The sequence below is a fragment of the Triplophysa rosa genome, linkage group LG19, assembly GCF_024868665.1.
Source record: "Triplophysa rosa linkage group LG19, Trosa_1v2, whole genome shotgun sequence".
In the NCBI taxonomy this organism is placed as follows: domain Eukaryota; kingdom Metazoa; phylum Chordata; class Actinopteri; order Cypriniformes; family Nemacheilidae; genus Triplophysa; species Triplophysa rosa.
The window spans coordinates 16,246,994-16,260,859 of NC_079908.1; the positions used below are offsets into that span (position 1 = coordinate 16,246,994).

The following is a 13,866-nucleotide window of genomic DNA, read 5'->3' on the forward strand; positions in this document are numbered from 1 at the left end:
CATTATCTGAATATGTGATTCGCATGCCAATGCAAAATAATCAAACATTTTGCTACCAGTGCAGGATTTTTTTGTTGTTGTCTTAAAGAAGTCTTGCCTTGACGTTAAACTTTGACTTAAAAACATACATGCATTAAATGTTTTGTTGTTGTGTAGTTTATATTTATGGATTAAACAGGAGAATAAAAGACACACATTATTAACATATTTTTTAGTTTAACATTAATTTTCTAACCTCATTTACCAGCAGCATGTTAAAAGGATGATTTACAGTACAAAAGACAGAGATTATAAGTGCTTTAAGTGCATTTATTATTTTTACTTTTAAAACCCATATTTGTTAAAAACTGTGTTATATTTTTATTTTATGGTACAGCAAGCATTTTTAAAAGCTAAGACACTCAATACTTTCACATTGTGAATAGTCATATAGCCACTTGTATCTTTATTTTGTTATTTTGTAATAACAGTGCAGACACAGATTTATTTGCCTATAGAAATGCAGTGTCAGTGTTCGTATGTGGCATGGCTTTTATTCCAGTACTGGTTCACATGGAAATCAGGGCATCATTTAAACAGCAATTGGGAACTCTGCATATGAGTGTCACTAGAGCATACATTCATATTATTACTATATATGTTATTGAATGATTGTTATCGAATGTCAGTTCCAAATCATGCCAACAAGAGTTCACTTCTCTATGTAGTCTTCTCACAACCCACCCAAACTGGTTCTGCTGCCACTGCATAGAGGTAAATCTGACTGTATTTCCTTGTACATCTGTTTATGAACTTATGTATGGTGGACGTCGTGTCACTGCACCGACAAGGTTACAAGGTTACAAGAGTTTTGTGAAAGAGGTTTCTATAAGTCAGGAGGGATGCCGGGAGAAAGCGACCATTTTGAGAATGTACTGACATTGCTTCAGCACTGCATATCAAATAACAATATTTTTAATTTTTTTTATTTTGTCTTATCCCAATAATGAGCCATATAATTAAAGACTTGTGGCAATATATTGATGGACACACAGTATATGTATTTTCTAACCTCCATTACAAACAGCATGTTAAAATCATTTACATCAAAAGACAGAGATTATAAGGACCTTCAGCAGATTGTTATTTATGATAGTGATATTTATGGCTATAGACAACTGTATAGATTCTATCAAACAATTTCAGCAATAAAAGAAACAAAAGAAACTAAAATGTTTTTGCCTTTGTTCAAAAAGTGAGCACATAGTATTATATTATAATCTTGTCAAATCTGATACATGTCCAGTATTGCAGGATGGGAGTACACATCCTGATCTAATGTATAGTGTCAGGTCTCGGGTCTAGCACTTCCTATTTCTTTTCCTTATTGTCCTCTGTCTTTGTTATATCGGACATGTGACTTTGTTTTGACAGCTCGCCACGTGTTCGGAGTCCGCGTGCTTCACCCCACCCCTCTTGTTACCTTGTTAAGCTCCTCATTAGGTTTCCCTGCTTTCACCTGGATCTACTCTTGATTCTTCTTTTCACAGCTGGCTACTCGTTTCCTTCTCTGATTCCGTCCCTTCATATTCCCTGTGTTTTCACTTGTCCCGTGTCAGTCCTTTAGAGTTAATACCCTTTTGGTTGATCGCTTACTGGCTTGCTAAAACTAGTCTTGTAAAAATCAGTTTTGTAGTTTTCACCTTGTCTTGTCTGGCTCCAGAGTTATTGGTGCAGTTCTGGGTCTCCGCTGCTTTATGATGTCTACCCAGCGATCACAAACCTAGTCCTCATGAGAAATCTACATTGTGGTCTGGTTCCAGTGTTCTAGCTCCTACCCTGTCAAGTGGAGGTTTCCTGTAGAGGGAGTGACTGCTGTCGAGTGATTAGTTCCGGTTTCAAGTGGGTGCTTTACCAAGCGGTCGGTTCCCGATCTTTAAGCATCTCTTCAATCAAGTGGAAGGATTCCTGTTGCCGGAGAATTCTCAGTCAAGTGGAGTTATTACCAGTTTTCAAGTGTGTTCTCACCAAGTGGAAGTGTGTTTCTGCCCTGTGGACCCTTACAGTGCAACGGGTATTTCAACAAGGTGGGATATACCTTTTCACGGGTGCCTTGTCTTTTGAATCCTTACCTCGAGTGGACATTGAGTTTGGGACTTCCCCTTTGGTGGGGCCTTGCTATCTTCCCACGCCACGGACTGGCCTCTCGTATGCTGGTCTCAAGTGCCCATTCGGCGGCGCTCACTCTGACTGGCTGAGAGTTCTAAGAATTGTGGATCTCTGTTTTGTCACCTCGGGTTCTTCAAGTTCCCTCATAAATTTCACTCGCAATCCCACCACTAAACGGTAAGAAAAACACAACAAAAATATGGTTACGTACATGCTTACAAATAGACTACACGTATGTACAAACAATGTGACAAGATGCATTAAAGTTAAATGTTGTTTTGAATTTTAAAAGTTATTCACACAAGATATCTGTACAAAAAGAACACAAATCTGTACAAGACATATCATATTTATCTGATTGTGCTAGTTGGATTAATGATCATAAACTGCACCGGAAAACAAACAGAAAAATGGTCACATAAAAAGTTACTAAATTTACTGACAGACAGTGTGATTTATGTTCATCCTGCTTGTTTCTCTTTGAACAGTGTGATGTTTATGCTTTGATTTTAAGATCTGGGAAGGAGGAGGATCTCACCTCCATAACAGAAGAAAGGTGAACGTTCAAAGCAGCTCTCATCTGTCCACTGGCCAAAAGATTGTAAAGACACAGCGGTACAATGTTGACTTCCCTGCAGTCCTGGGGTATTTATACCATTATCTGGTTGTGGAGAAACATATTGCGTCCCTGGCAGCCAGTATGTGAAAGAAGAGTTGCTCTGATCTGACCACAGTCTGTTTCTGTACAGACCAATCCACCCATAATAACCATTAGAATCTGTAACGTTCAGTATCTGTTGATGTTCTGTTTCATTTCTCACGATGGCCAGATCTGTGTAAAACTCTCTGCAGTATCTCTGAGCTTCATGCCAGGACTGTTTCCTTGTCCTAAAAAACAACAAAGTTTACTTAATCAATACACATCCACATGTGGGTCTAGCAAGTTGGTTGTAATGAATCATCCATTTCCATATAAACTTAGTATATTAAATCATTTAAAATACATTTGAAAATATATAAAATACATTGTATACAGAATATACAGTAGGCTACTGTATATCAATATTACAAAATAATAATAAAGGAATTACTGCTTTACATATACTGAAAAATATAAGCACTCGATATGGAACTGTATTTATTGGATAAATTCCATTATTATTTTTCAGCATATCCTTATTTTTTTTCGTAAGGGCCCTATAAATGTGTAGTTTACATACTTTGACTGTACTTTAAGAAGTCATTTGGCATGATTTTTAGATTGAGTGTCTTACCATCATAGCAAACAAATGGAAAATAATTGTCACATGATAAATCAAACCAGCTTCCATCTTTCAACAAAAACACACAGTTCATTTCCAGCATAGTTGTCCGGTTGATGATACCAGTTTCTGAATTCTCTCTCTCCTTCCTGATAACATGACACCTACCTCCGTCTGTGTTTCCGTGGGTGATCCCGTAGCAGAAGACTCGACCTCCTAAATGGATTACTTCGGCTTCACCTCTCCAGAGGACATTCTCCAGTACCAGCTCTGCCAAGACGGTCGTCTTCTGGAGAGCTATGTGGAGGACTTCTTTGACGTTTGCCATAGGGTGGATTGAGATGATCGCTCAGTCAATACATGCTTTCTGATGGGATTGGGTGAGGTCTCCGATCTGTGTCGGTCCTCGGAATTCCGGGACAGATCCGTGGTTGAGTTCATCAGTCTCATCCTGGAAATGAATGGCTCTCGCTTCTGCATGAGCTAGGCCATACCGGATGAGACTGATCATCATTGAATCCCATCGGGAAGCATGTTATGCGTCCCAATTCACCGTAGCATCACGGCAAAGTCCTCCACAAAGCCCTGCTGTCGTAAAGGTGAAACAATCCAGTTAACAGGTAACATCCACAGGTGAGTAATAAAACGACAGGTAACATCCACAGGTAAGTATAAATAACAGGTAACATCCACGGGTAAATATAATTCGACAAGCAACATTTACAGGTATCAAAATGGTCAAACTAGTACACAGCATAATACAACTGACAATATACAAAGACAAAGAACACAACAAAAGACATGGCATATATAGTGTTCAGGGGATGAGGTTCAGGTGTGAGTGCAATCATGGGTGGATCGGGTGCAAGGGATTACGGGGAGTGTAGTTTGTAGTGTTAAAGGTCCAGGTGAAAGGGAGCGGGTGAAACTGGGAGAAAACGCTGATGCTGGGGGGGCGTGGCTTACAGACGAGAGGGAATGTTACAGAAGCCATTCCAAATACTAAAAATATTATTTTAAATAAGAACGTGTGTGCTTAAGCCAGATTTTGAGTGCGAAACTAAAAATAAATAAGAAAATGCATTTGATTTTGTGTCTCATACTGAACTTTCTTAAGAAAAAAGGTTCTATACCTTAAAGCAACGATTCTTAATCCTGGTCCTCATGACCCTCCCGCTTTTTATATTTGGCATCTTTCTCTTGTTTAACACTGTAACAAAGTTCAATGTAGGGAAGGAAGGAGGCGGGAACCGGCGAACATTTAAACAACAAACTTTAATCAAAAATAAACAAACAATAACACTGAAGTAAAAGGCCGGCAGCCACCTCACGGTCGACTGCCGGCCACACAAACATAAATAAAACTTAACAGTTTCCGGGCCCGGTCCTCTCTCGTCGGCAGTCCCGTCGCTCGTCCTCTTATGCTCCCTAGCTCCCCGTGAGGCATGCGGGACCGGTGCGCGTACAGCTGACACTCATTATCACTCACGCCACCGGCCCCGCCTTCCTGCCCCACGGCTCTCGTCCCGCCTTCCTCGCTACAAACACATTTAAATCACCAGCTCGAACTGTGTTCTACAATAACTACAATAAATACAGTTTTTCACTGTAAATTCTACGGCTATCACGTTTTGTGAAATACAGTTTTATATAGGGCTGGGCTGATACCACTTTTTCATATCCGATACCGATACCATAACCTTGAGTATCTGTCGATACCGATACCGATCCAATACCATCTCCATCGACCTTTTTATCAATTAAGCTGTTTATAACACATTTGTCAGCCATACAAAAAGCATCATGCTTAAACTGTGCAACAAATGTTCTACAGAGCTCAAATGTTCTACTGTGCAAAAAACTGAAATATGTAACCCACAACATGACTTAAGACTTAAGTTTAGATTTTTATTGAAAATGAACTTAAACATACAAAATTAAATTTAAAGTGCAACTGTGTGCAAATTCCAACAAAGTACTGGATGTAACGCAACACTCAAAGTAAACCATAAATTAAGTATAATAAATTAACTTAAAACATATAAATTACCTCCATCACAAAATGTACAGTAGAACACAGTACAGTAAGGCACTCACAAAATTTTTCAAATGTAACCTCTTTGGTTGAACTATAAAAGACATAAACACATAAAAATAACCATTTAAAATGGATTTAGTTCCTGAACAAAAAGATACTTGCAATGTAAACTAAAATATTTGGTTAAACTTCAAGTTTCAGATGTTAAGAGATAGCAGTAGGTTCCCTACCTTTAAAACTGCCACAAAACCACTGACTCACGTTTTAAGAGTCCTTCCGTCACTTTCTCCATTATCAGCTTTGCTTTGTTGCTTTCGGGGGGAAGTTTCTCACGCTTCTGAATGACTTCCTGTAGTGTTTGTTGTTGCGGAACACTTTTCTTCTTGGCACTGGTTGTCTGCATAAATTCCTCATACTGCTTTAGATTATGTTTATGCAAGTGTTTTATCAAATTTGTCGTATTATAGTTTCCCACTTTGCCACCTCTAAAAATGCTTACGTTGCACACATTGCATTCGGCTTGGCTTTTTTCTCCTTTAACTGTAAAGTATTTCCAAACAGCTGACATTTTAACGATGGACTATCACCCACGTTTTCTAATCGCCGCGCTTTACGGCATGTCGCTCAGAGCATGTCGCGCTTTACGGCATGTCACACTGATGGTATTGGATCGGATTGTACTCCCCGACTTCTACAATATCCGATCCACTAATTTTCGCCCAGTATCGGACTAATATCGATATTGAGTATTGGATCGGCCCACCCCTAGTTTTGTATTGTAGCATTTATACAGTATTTTACTGTTACATTTATGGACATTTTTTTACAGTGATTTACTTCTATTGTATGGACACAAAAGCAATGCGAGTCAATGGGTTCGGTAACCAACATTCTTCAAAATATCTTCTTTTGTTTTCTGCAGAAGAGAGTTTTACAGGATTGAAATGACAAGAGTAAATGATAACATAATTTAGATTTTTGGGTGAACTATTCCTTTAAATGCATAATATTTATCAGTTTTTCTCCTGCACTATTCATCACTGTTATTACCCACAGATTTTTCACAAAGCTTGCTGCACTGCTTTCTGGGATTGAATTCTCTGCTCTGGACACACGTGATGCTGTCTTTGGTGAAAACAAATGATCTCAGGAGGTATAGCTAATGAAGTTGCCTTCATTTTAGAACAGCCTTGGTGCAAATGTAAATCAGAGATTTTTGTTATGTTAGTAAATCACTGTGAGGCATAATAACGACAGCATGAATTCATAACTGTGTAGTGATGTCGCAGCCCCCATTTGAAAACTGGTTCTGCCGGCACTGAATGCAGGTAAATGTAAGTTTATATTTCCTTGTACGTCTGTTTGTGTTCTTGAGAGTGAAGTGTGTAACCTACAAATGACTTGTTATTTTCACGAAAGGTTTGTGAAACAGGTTTATGAATGTCACAGAGTCAGAGCAATGTTTAGAATGTACTGAGGTTGCGGCATAATTTTTGTACTCCTAATATTCGGTAGTCCCAATAATGAGTAGTCGTTTAATGGAAGATGAATGGCAATGTATTTGGGATACAGTATGCTGAGTAGGTTTGCATACATACAACAAATGATACAGTTGCAAACATACAGTTTATTAGATTTGGATTAAAAATTAGATTAAATAAGATATTCCATGTGTACTTATATGTATAGGTTTTTGATCACTTTAATTCTTACTGTTATAAAATTATATATAATTATAAAAATGTCTAAAGACAACAGGGTTGACTATATTAAACATTATTCACCAATAAAAAAGACAAAGTATTTATAATAAAACTCTTTCCGATATTTGTCTAAAGCTTCATACTAAATCAGATACATTCATAGTATTGCAAAAGGTATGCAGAAGTGGAGCGATAGTTAGATAAAAATTGCAGTAATGTATATGTGTGTGATGTCATCGCTCACGGAGCAATTTTATGATAGTTTCTCAGGTTCATGGTGTAGTTACTGGGAAGTCCACGTCTTTTAAATTCTTCCTGGAGCTGAAACATAATATTTAAAGATATTTCTCGACTTTTTCCTGATAGATTATTGAAATAATTTATTATCTGTATTAAATATTATTTATTATCTGCGAGACAACAAAACATATAGTAAAAATAAATAAGTTAATCATAAGAGGTAATTGTTTTACACTGACATGTAGTTACTCACTTTTATAATCACGAGTTCTTCAATCCGAGACTTTGACAGATTTTCTTCACTTGTAACTTGCAGTCTGAGTCCCACCACTGATCAGTAAAAACCATAAAAAGTGTAAATATTATATACACATTAGCATAAAAATTCATGAAAAACAGAAGTCTGTTTGCATTATTAAACACATTTTGGAAAATAAAAGAACACTAAACATACCATAGTTATCTGAAAGTGTTGGTTGAAAGAATCATCACCATGTTGACCAGAGAATAAACAGAAAAAAAAGACAAAGTTAATGTCATAAGATAGAATTTACTATTCAAATAACAATACCATTTAAATTACTCTAGAGCAGTGGTTCTCAAACTTTTCAGATCAACTACCACCTAATGACCGCCACAGAAAATCATGTGAATAAACATTCAAATTAATAGTAGAGCTGTGAATCTTTATCTATACATCTCGTCCTCTAATTCTAATGTATTATTAACACTTTATTTACCAGCTGTTTTCAAACTAAAGAACATGTTTTTTCCATGTTTTCAAGTTAGTCAGCAGTAATAGTTGACACAAAACACTTTTCTGTAGTGCACTAAACAGGGCTCTGTAAACTCTTATGGGGGATTTATTGACTTTGTGGGGACTTGCAGAAAGCCTAAAAACTTATATTAAAGACAAACAATGTGGAAAGATAAATAAATACACTTATACTTTAACATCAAGAGAACAGCTGTATATAACAAACAGAGACTTACACTTTACTGCAGAGGCTCTGGTCAAAGCGACAAATCAAAAATACATCGCAACGCGCGCTTCATTGATTTAACCTCGAGTAGATGCAGACGCGTGTTGAATTAGCACTTTACAGCAATATCAACAGCTTTCAAAAGTGGTTCAAGTGCAGAAATACATAAGAAACTTAATTTTGAATAACTTGAAAGTTACATCGACCAATGATAAATAAACAACAATAATTCATACAACTATTTTAAAATTGCACATAGGCTGAGATGTATTCCGTATTTATCAATCATGTAGGCGTATTAAACTTTCGAAATTGTATTAAAAACACGAAATGTAAATTAATATAGAGTTTTTAATTTTCTGTCGTGTCACCTCAAGTACCACCGGGGTCTTTTCAAATACCACTAGTGGTACATGTACCACAGTTTGAGAACCACTGCTCTAGTGTCAATTGATTTCATCCTGCTTGCTTCTCTATGTAAACAGTGTGAAGTTAAAGCTTTTATTTTAAGATCTGGAAGGGAGGAGGATCTCACCTCCATAACAGAAGAAAGGCAAACGCTCAAAGCAGCTCTCATCTGTCCACTGGCCAAAAGATTGTAAAGACACAGCCGTACAATGTTGAGTTCCCTGCAGTCCTGGGGTATTTATACCATTATCTGGTTGTGGATAAACATATTGCGTCCCTGGCAGCCAGTATGTGAAGGAAGAGTTGCTCTGATCTGACCACAGTCTGTTTCTGTACAGACCAATCCACCCATAATAATCATTAGAATCTGTAACGTTCAGTATCTGTTGATGTTCTGTTTCATTTCTCACGATGGCCAGATCTGTGTAAAACTCTCTGCAGTATCTCTGAGCTTCACTCCAGGACTGGTGCTGATTCACCCAAATATACCTCTGGGAGGTGTTTCCTCGTCCTAAAATACAACAAAGTTTAGTGAATTTTGGTCAATCAATTCATATCCACGCATCTATAAAAATACAAAACAGTTTTAAGAATACTGCAGGATTAAAAGTTTTGGTTTAAAGAAGCTTCAAGCCTTGATTCATTAAAGGTTTGTGCATAGTAAAAAAAATCAGGCGTACATTTTTAGATTGAGTGTCTTACCATCATAGCAAACAAATGGAAACGAATTGTCACAAGATGAATCAAACCAGCTTCCATCTCTCCACATATAAACACACAGCTCATTTCCTCTGTAGTTGTCCGGTTCATGATACCAGTTTCTGAATTCTCTCTCTCCTTCCTGATAGAAATCATCATCATCCAGTGACCATCTCCAGCTGTTGACATCATCATACAGTCCAATCCAGGCTGAGCCATCGTAACTCCCATTAACTGTGTTCATCACACTGTTCATCTCTGTCATGTTATCAATGGTGGCCAGATCAGTGTAATTCTGTCTGCAGTATGTCTGAGCTTCAGACCAGCTCTTATTCACTGAGATAAAGTGATACTGACGGGGACTGCATGATGATTGTGTGCAGTTTCCTGTAAATTAAAAAAAACAACCCAGTCTCAAGGCAGTTCGTGGTATAGGCAAGAAATTTAGAATCAATTGATTTGCGTTTGTGGACATAAATTTCCCCCTTTTTTCGTGTCAGTCAGCACAAACTTTATTTGTGTCACTTAACACGACTTTCAATACACAGACCACGTGTCTATATATATTTATGACCTAATATCAAAGAAAGTCGTACACAGTAAAAAAATCCTGTAAAAAAACAGAAATGTTCTGGCAGCTGGGGCTCCAGAAAAAACATAAAATAACAGTTTTTTCGTGGGGCAAAGTCAAATTATAATAAAACGTACGAATGTGATTGTAGAAATTCACACGAATGAGCCACTTCATGAAATTGGTGGCCTACGAATTCCCGTCAGACTGCGTCATATGTATTTATACAAATAAAAGATATAGCGTTTTAAATTATGGTAGATTGTGCTGGGTGACACGAAAAAAATGGGGAAATTCTTGTCTATGAATTGAACACGAATCAATAGATTACATTTCGTGACAATGTCACTAATTCCCATGAGACTGTTACAAAAACAAACCGACCAAAACAAAAATATACAGTATTAAACAAAAACTCACTGCTGTAGCAGATGAAGGGTCTGTTGGATAAGCAGTTCTCATCTGTCCATCTGCCTGAATGTCTCAATGACACAGCAGTGCAGTGCTGGTTACCCCACTCGCCGTAAACAGAATAACCATTATCTGGTTGTGGGTGTGAATATGGAGTTTCTGGTCTCCAGTTTAGATATTTGGTATTTTGACCATTTGACCAAATCCTGTTCCTGTACAGACCGATCCAGACTTGACCACCTGTACTCTCCAGGATCTTCTGATTCTCTGTCTGGTTTCTCACATTAGCAAGATCTGTGTAATATTGTCTGCAGTATCTCTGAGCTTCTGTCCAGCTTCTTCTGTCATAAATTCCGATGTAACTGTGTGTGTTATTGTTTCCTAAGTTATAAAATATAACAAATATATGTTCTCAGGCATTATCTTACTAAATTATAAGCAAACATGAGAAATGAAATGTTCTTACTGTTATAGCAAACAAATGGCAGCGTGTAGTCACATGATGAATCAAACCATTTGCCATCATAATTCATATAAACACACAGCTCATTTCCATCATAGTTGTCTGGTTGATGATACCAGTTTCTGAATTCTCTCTCTCCTTCCTGATAGAAATCATCATCATCCAGTGACCATCTCCAGCTGTTGACATCATCATATAGTCCAATCCAGGCTGAGCCATTGTAACTCCCATTAACTGTGTTCATCACACTGTTCATCTCTGTCATGTTATCAATGGTGGCCAGATCAGTGTAATTCTGTCTGCAGTATGTCTGAGCTTCAGACCAGCTCTTATTCACTGAGATAAAGTGATACTGACGGGATGATGCCACAGAGGACACTGTGGAGAATGTGTTTAAATGTAACATTCCATAATTTTAGAAAATTCTGGCATTTAAACACACATGTACTCACCACTGTAGCAAATGAAAGGTAACTGATAATTGCAGTTTTCATCCGTCCACATTGAGTCACTGAATGACACAGCAGTGCAGTCTCGATTGTTTCCAGCATTATTCGGCTCTCCTGACCTCCAGTTACTGAATGTAGAGTTACTCTGATCTGACCAAGATCTAGTTCTGTACAGAAGACCAATCCAAACAGCCCCGTAATAGTAATTCTTGATTGAATATTGGATCTTCTGGTTTTCAGCTTCATTTCTGATACTGACAAGGTCTGTGTGATTTTTTCTTCAGTATCTCTGAGCTTCAGACCAGTTTTTGTTGTGATAAACCTAAACATAACTAGTGCTGGCATTCTGTCTTCCTGTAAGCATTAAATAGTAAGAGGTTGGTTATTTCATAGAAATTGATCTCTTATTTTTTCATTGTGCTATATTATTATAATTGCTCACCGTCATAGCAGATAAAAGATAATGTGTAGTAGCAACTTGCTGTATACCATATCCCATTGTATGCATACATGTACACACACAGATTCTGTTCTCCATAATTCCCTTGCTCTTCCTTATACCAGTTCCTGAACTGTTTCTGTCCCTGACTGAAGAAATCACTGTCCTCTAGAGTCCATTTCCAACTGTCCAGATCATCATAGAGTCCAATCCAGGCCAGATCAATGGAGTTATATTCATTCACTGTGTTGAGTAACTGCACCGTCTCTTTTTCATTTTCAGTGGTGACCAGATCAGTGTATTTATCTCTACAGTAGCTCTGAGCTTCTGTCCATGTCTTGTTCTCATTCACAAAGATATACTGACGTGGAACACACAAGGTCAAGGCGATAAACCCTGTTTTAGGTAGAATTTGGGAATGAAATGAATTGGTTGTATAGTTGTATTTTATATGATATAAATAATTGTAATATCAGCTCTTGGAGACATTTAAAGACATTTTTTGGCTCACCCGATAAAAGAAGCAGTGGCAACATAGCTGTTGGAATAACAGAATAACATTTTAAAAATACTTATTTATTTTCAAAGTTGTATTTGCTATAATAAAACGAGGCTATAAGTTTACCTTTGGGTTTGAAAGCTTGTCTCTGCTCCTGTTTGCTGTTTTAGTTTCAGACTTCATTCACACCACCTTGTTTTATAAAGCCAAAATGTGGGAGGGGTGTTTACTGTAAATCCTGGCATCACAAATCCTGTTTAATCACATAGTTCCGTTTATCAGATGTACAGCGTTTGAGTTTAATAGGCTGTTATTGGCCTAACCCTATTGTTCTACACAACCCTTGTTTTAATTCTCTCTATAGAATCATTTCAACATCTTAACGTGCGACTGATGTTGTTTTGATCAGCACATTTTTTAATTTGACAGTCATTATCTGAAACAAAAATAAAAAATTTATTTTTTTTTTTATTTTGTTTTAATTAATTATTTTTTTTGTTTTTTAAAAAGTGCAGTTTTTATTCATGACCTTAAGTGTCTTCTGGATGAGTGTATGTGTATACATAGGTTCTATAAGTACTAACATTGCTTTTGCTTCATCCATACTATTTTGTTTAGATCTTATTTAATAACTCCAGTAATTTATAGTTTTAAAAGTTAAATTGCTTGAAATGATTACATCTACATATTTAAAAAATATGCACCACTTCTAATCTCTCACATTTCTTTTCTGTAGAATATTTTTTTACTAGAAAAATACATGCAACTGTTTAAGAGACATTCAGAAATATATCATAAGATATAGAAAACACAAACAAGCATTAGAAAAGCAAAAGCATCCTTTAAGAAACATCCACAGTGACACACCTGGTCATGCTTCTCACGCTGCCTATTTAGCAAAGTACCATTTCCTGCTGCCCCGCTTGCTGCATTTCTTCTGGGTGTTGGCTTTGCGTCTCATGTGTTTTATAATCTCTTTAAATTAATCTTTAACAATACAACAAGACATTTCTAGAGACATTAAGATGTCGCCGTTTCATGGCGACATGGTGTTGCTTTTGTTACACTCTTTTGTTTATGTTTGGACTGCATAGTAGGCATGGTACCATAAGCATGGTGTCATTTGAATTATTTAACACAAGAAAAATAAAAAGTTTGCAATTAACAATTGAAAAACATGAAACTTTATTTTACTTCAGAAAGTAAAGTTTAGAGGAATGGGCATCAGTTAAAGATGAGAATCTGTTTTTACAGTGGCACAATACATGTGATAAGATAATAAGGTCTAGTGATAGATAAAACATGTGACCGTGTGTGTTCAGAAATGCTATGTGTGTGTTTGTGCATGTGCGTGCGTGTGTGTGTGTGTGCGTGTGTGTGTGTGTGTGTGTGTGCGTGTGTGTGTGTGTGTGTGTGTGTGTGTGTGTGTGTGTGTGCGTGTGCGTGTGTGTGTGTGTGCGTGTGCGTGTGTGTGTGTAACGTACATTTCTTCTTAATTTGAGGTCAACTTTGGTTATACATTTTTCTTCTAGTGTAACACGCTTTCCCAGCAG

The 13,866-nt window shown here is 37.1% G+C and overlaps 1 protein-coding gene and 1 long non-coding RNA gene across 2 annotated transcripts; both read right to left on the reverse strand.

The window, feature by feature from the left end:
• Positions 1–367: 367 nt before the first annotated feature.
• Positions 368–7,856, reverse strand: LOC130570594 (uncharacterized). The gene is made up of 6 exons (XR_008964982.1): positions 7,846–7,856; positions 7,645–7,721; positions 4,781–7,472; positions 3,579–4,620; positions 2,687–3,036; positions 368–2,318 (listed from the first exon to the last, which is right to left on the reverse strand). It is a non-coding gene; the product is annotated as an uncharacterized LOC130570594 (long non-coding RNA).
• Positions 7,857–8,880: 1,024 nt separating this feature from the next.
• Positions 8,881–12,498, reverse strand: LOC130569859 (C-type mannose receptor 2). Its single transcript, XM_057359756.1, has 8 exons — positions 12,440–12,498; positions 12,326–12,352; positions 11,818–12,210; positions 11,379–11,729; positions 10,930–11,304; positions 10,473–10,844; positions 9,485–9,868; positions 8,881–9,293 (listed from the first exon to the last, which is right to left on the reverse strand). Exons 4-8 carry the CDS (start codon positions 11,428–11,430, stop codon positions 8,881–8,883), a joined length of 1,596 nt encoding a protein of 531 aa, XP_057215739.1. The 5' UTR covers positions 11,431–11,729; positions 11,818–12,210; positions 12,326–12,352; positions 12,440–12,498.
• Positions 12,499–13,866: the final 1,368 nt, after the last annotated feature.